The sequence below is a fragment of the Tarenaya hassleriana genome, unplaced genomic scaffold (assembly GCF_000463585.1).
Source record: "Tarenaya hassleriana unplaced genomic scaffold, ASM46358v1 Cleome10, whole genome shotgun sequence".
In the NCBI taxonomy this organism is placed as follows: domain Eukaryota; kingdom Viridiplantae; phylum Streptophyta; class Magnoliopsida; order Brassicales; family Cleomaceae; genus Tarenaya; species Tarenaya hassleriana.
The window spans coordinates 3,214,999-3,219,982 of NW_010960188.1; the positions used below are offsets into that span (position 1 = coordinate 3,214,999).

The following is a 4,984-nucleotide window of genomic DNA, read 5'->3' on the forward strand; positions in this document are numbered from 1 at the left end:
ATTAATATTCTTGTGCAATGACACCGTTATATATATATATATATATATATATATTTGATTCTCTTTCATTAACGTCAAAAGGGTCTACTTACTCAGTCTAATGATAACACTTTTAACACTTTTCATTATCCATATTTGGGTTTAGAGATCACAAATTAATGATAAGGAGAATGTGTGACACTTGGGGAGAGAGAGAGAGGGAGAGAGAGAGAGAGAGAGAGAGAGAGAGGAAAATGGAAGAGATTTGCAGAGATTGAATAAATTGGAGAGACAGAGAGGTAGGTTTTGTAATTAAAGAGGGCCTGAATTATGATTGATGATATCGGTTCTGTGTACACTGCGTTGCCTCACTGGCATTTCGAAAGAACTAGATCGGTATTATACTCCACGTACATGCATGCATGCACATGCATACGTACGCATACACACACGATACATACATATATACATACACATATTATATATATATCCCTTTGTATTTTTTTTGTCCTCCTCCACAAACATTACTATAGGTTTGAAGTCGTGAAAATTACAGCTCATATTTACTCTGGGGGTGGCCCTACTAAGGGTGAGAAAAAAACCCAAATTTCGGGTACCCAACCGGATCTATGGGTCGGATATCTGAAAATTTTCGGGTATCAGAGAGAACGAGACACAAGATCAGGTATTAATATTAGAATACCCGAATTTTTTGGATCGGATTCGGATAATTGATATTATCTCACGGGTATCCGGATAATAAAAAATTATCCTTTAAATTTTAATTTTTTTTATTAGATTTTGTGTTATTTTATTTGATATTAATAATTATATATATATATATTATTGGATATATTTATGATGTATTTTTTAAAAAATAAATGTATTTTGAATATAATTACAATTTAAATTGATTTTGAATATGTATATTTAAGTATATTTTAAAAAATTAATTGAAAATAATTACAAATATTCGAATTCGGTATTCGCGGATACCCGATAATTATCTCACGGATTTTTAAGTTCAGATACCCGATTTCACGGGTACGAATTCGGTTAATAAAATACCGAGACATTCGAGTTCAGATTCGGATACCCTCAAATTTACGGATACCCGATCAGTACCCACTCCTAGGATTACTAACTTAATACATGGAGATGGTACTTTAATTATCTTTTTCAACTATATATTTTTTTAAATCATGTTTTACTTTTTAAATTCTGGATCGCTACATGGATGTTCGCGTTAAAGTTAACGTCAGTTTCTTTTTCTTTACTGTGTGTAATTTACAGAATCTGTGTAAGAAAAAATAATTATATATGGAATTGGTGCAACGTCTATTGTGATTGTTATTAGTGCAAAATATTATAATTATAAATAATTTAATTGTGAATATAATTAAGAAAACATGCATCTGACTTTGTCGGTTGGGATATCAATTCAAACCGTTGACATTGGAGAGATACCTTCTGCTGCTACCGATACTCGGTTTCTGCATGATTGCTTTCATAATCCTCACACACACAAATACGTTATACGTGTCTGTATATATATGTGCACGTATATATGTGTGTGTATATACACATGTATAAAGATATTTATGTGCTTGTGTATATAAAGATTCCTATTCGTATAGACAGATCATATACAACAACAATATTGTCGATGATGATGATGATGGTGACCCTCATCATCATCATCATAGTGCTATATATTGATGTTGCCATCATCGTCGTCATCTCCGTGTGTGTATGTATATATATATATATATAGCATATTGTATTTATATCTTAATTGTATTATGTGCAAGTGATTATGTACAACATATATAGCCGACTACTTACAAAAAAAAAAAACATATATAACCGACTACGTAGAGATTCGTAAAGGTGGCATGGCATCATGCATGCCATGCCGTGGAAAAGACATCAAATGTCTGAATTGTTTTGAAAGAAATATTAAGTGTTTAAAACTGCATCTTCCAAAAGCGACTCCTTAACCAATTATTATTCCACTTATCGTTTTCTTTTTTGCCAGACTAATATTATTTAATTTATGTCCCATAAAACTATATTTTATTTTCAAGAATATATACTACGTGTATGTTACACACACATTGTCAAGGTTGAAATGATACAACTTTTTTTTTTTTCTAATGAATATTTTTTTTTTTAACATTTGATTTTTGAGGTGTGTGCGTGTGTGGATATATACACGCATACACTAAACCCTATTACATTCCATACGAAATTACAGAAACTATATTACAAAAAAAAAAGCATTTTAACCGTAGGAAAAAAAAAAGAATCTTGTAGATAAAACAAGTTGTAAAGAAAATGCTAGTTTTGCATAGACGAGATGAGATGCATGCAAATATTAAGAGAGAGAGAGAGAGAGAGAGAGAGAGAGAGAGAGAGAGAGAGAGAGCCGGCCACAGCAGATATTTAGGGATTCTATTATAATTATTGAAAATATAAAATAACAAAATTAAACAATATATATATATATATATATATATAATATAATATTAAATGAGTAGGGAGGCGCATTATATGTCTGATCAGATGTAAAAATGGCTTTTCTTGGGCCTAGCATATTCTAAGCACATGCACTTGTTGTTTCTCCCGATAAACAATACACACAGAAGAGAAAAACGCCATAACACTCTTCATACATACATACATACATACAGACGTACATACGTACATACATACATACGTAGTTACGTACGTACACCTCCATATATATAGGTCCATCTTTAGCGATTTTGTGGGATATTCATCATCATTATTTCAAGGAATATTCGCCACACTGATCAACATATGAATGATGATGATGAATTCAACAAAACAAAAAAAAAAACATATGAATGATGATGATGGCGATGATACATTACGTACGCATATGCATGGAGCTTCTGCCTTCAGATCTTTTAATAAAAAAAATAATTTTTTTTAATAGTGCTGTCGATCTTAGCCTGAACGATTAAGGGACGTTATCTTGCAGATCAATCATGTGTCAGAGAGAGAGAGAGAGAGAGAGAGAGAGAGAGAGAGGAATCAAAATCATTAAAGGCATTTTGACTTTGGATTTGTTTTCTCCATATGCTTCACTTATAAATACTCAAAATCTCAGAAATTCATGCAAAGTTGGAACAGTAAATAACAATGGCTCTAGAGCTCAACTCCCTCCTCTCATGGCTCTTCTTCTGCATTGCTGCAACTATCTCCAGTTCTCTTTTCTTCTTCCGCAAGAAAACCCATCACCACGCATCCTCAAAGAAGCCGAAAACCCTCCCTCCTGGCCAGATGGGTCTCCCCTGGATCGGCGAAACCATGGAGTTCTACAAAGCACAGAAGAGCAACAAGCTGTTCGAGGATTTCGTCCAACCCCGGATTAGAAAACACGGCGACATCTTCAAGACAAGGATCATGGGTTCACCAACCATTGTAGTGAACGGAGCCGAAGCCAATAGGCTTATACTCTCCAACGAGTTCAAGCTAGTGGTCAGCTCCTGGCCGTCCTCTTCGGTCCAGCTCATGGGCAAGGACTGCATCATGGCTAAACAAGGCGAGAAGCACCGGTTCCTTCGTGGGGTCATAGCCACTAGCCTTAGCTATCACGGGCTGGAGCCATTAGTGCCTAGACTGTGCAAGACAGTTCGGTTGCACCTTGAAACTCAGTGGCAGGCCAAGGAAGAGATCAGCCTCTACCGTTCAGCAAAAGTCTTGACCTTTACTGTAGTCTTCGAATGTTTGTTCGGGATTAAGGTAGAGCTGGGGATGCTGGAGACATTTGAGAGGGTTTTGGAAGGAGTTTTCGCTGTGCCGGTACAGTTGCCATGTTCTAGTTTTGCAAGGGCAAAGAGGGCGAGGCAAGAGATAGAGAGAATACTCAAGAGGAAGGTGAGAGAGAAGAGAATGGAAATGGAGGAGAAAGTGTTGTCTGGAGATCAAGTTAAGGAAGGGATGCTTTTCTCGAGCCTAGTAGAAGGTTTGATCAAAGGAGAGATAAGCGAAGAAGAGGTAGTAGACAATATGGTATTGATAGTGTTTGCAGCTCACGACACAACCTCTTTCGCCACTGCAATGATTTTCAGGATGTTGGCTCATCACCCGAGTTGCCATGACTTCCTCCTTCAAGGTAAACACAGTAAAAACAACTACACTATATCAATACTTCTTTCCTATCTCTTTTCCTTGAATCCCACTCAGTTGTCAGAAAATCTATGATTCATGACAGAACATGTTCGAATAAAAGACAACAAAAGAGAGGGAGAACATCTTACAATGGAAGATGTGAAGAAGATGAAGTATAGCTGGCAAGTTGCGCGTGAAACCATGCGCTTATTCCCTCCGATCTTCGGTTCCTTCAGAAAAGCAGTTGCTGACATCGACTATGGAGGATTCACCATCCCCAGAGGATGGAAGGTGAGAGCCCATCTTTCTCAGTGACCTGTACCTTCAATGTCGAGAATACTAAACGCAGTTGCAGCACAAAAAAAAAAGAAACAAAAAAACCATATGGGCATCACCATTAGACTAAACACATGGTTTTTTTGCAAATGCAGGTTCTTTGGACAACATATGGAACTCATTATAATCCTGAAAATTTTCAAGACCCGATGAGCTTTGATCCGACCAGGTTCGATGAGACCGTACAGCCATACACGTTTCTTCCATTTGGAGGAGGGCCAAGGCTCTGTGCAGGCCACCAACTAGCCAAAATGAACATTCTCATCATTTTGCATTATGTTGTGACCCGTTACGATTGGTCTTTGGTATACCCGGATGAGCAAATTAGCATGGATCCCCTCCCATTTCCATCCCTTGGGATGCCAATCAGAATTTCTCCTAAACAGTCGTAGAACAGTTTATGTATGCAATATTCCGACTGGAATAACATGTAACAAATTTCCATTGGATAGAAAAGGATTCAATTAACATTCCTGTTACCATACTACTGAAAGCCACAAGAAAGTTTGCTTGGCAAACTGAGAACCGC

At 36.7% G+C, this 4,984-nt stretch overlaps 2 protein-coding genes across 2 annotated transcripts in view; one reads left to right on the top strand and one right to left on the bottom strand.

Annotated features, from left to right (window-relative positions):
• Window positions 1-3,025: 3,025 nt before the first annotated feature.
• LOC104803202 (taxadiene 5-alpha hydroxylase) lies at window positions 3,026-4,862 on the top strand. Its single transcript, XM_010527105.2, has 3 exons — window positions 3,026-4,123; window positions 4,223-4,410; window positions 4,551-4,862. Exons 1-3 carry the CDS (start codon window positions 3,148-3,150, stop codon window positions 4,845-4,847), a joined length of 1,461 nt encoding a protein of 486 aa, XP_010525407.1. The 5' UTR covers window positions 3,026-3,147; the 3' UTR covers window positions 4,848-4,862.
• Window positions 4,863-4,874: 12 nt separating this feature from the next.
• LOC104803221 overlaps window positions 4,875-4,984 on the bottom strand; it is a 4,232-nt gene continuing 4,122 nt past the window's right edge. The window contains exon 7 of the mRNA XM_010527133.2: window positions 4,875-4,984. The gene's annotated coding sequence lies outside the window, so the exon portion shown is untranslated.

Bases quoted from the DNA above. Each gene is read 5' to 3' on its own strand.
- LOC104803202 (XM_010527105.2), top strand. From the start codon at position 3,148: ATGGCTCTAGAGCTCAACTCCCTCCTCTCATGGCTCTTCTTCTGCATT. The intron at 4,124-4,222 runs GTAAACACAGTA...GATTCATGACAG, and splicing joins CCATGACTTCCTCCTTCAAG to AACATGTTCGAATAAAAGAC. The intron at 4,411-4,550 runs GTGAGAGCCCAT...TTGCAAATGCAG, and splicing joins CCATCCCCAGAGGATGGAAG to GTTCTTTGGACAACATATGG.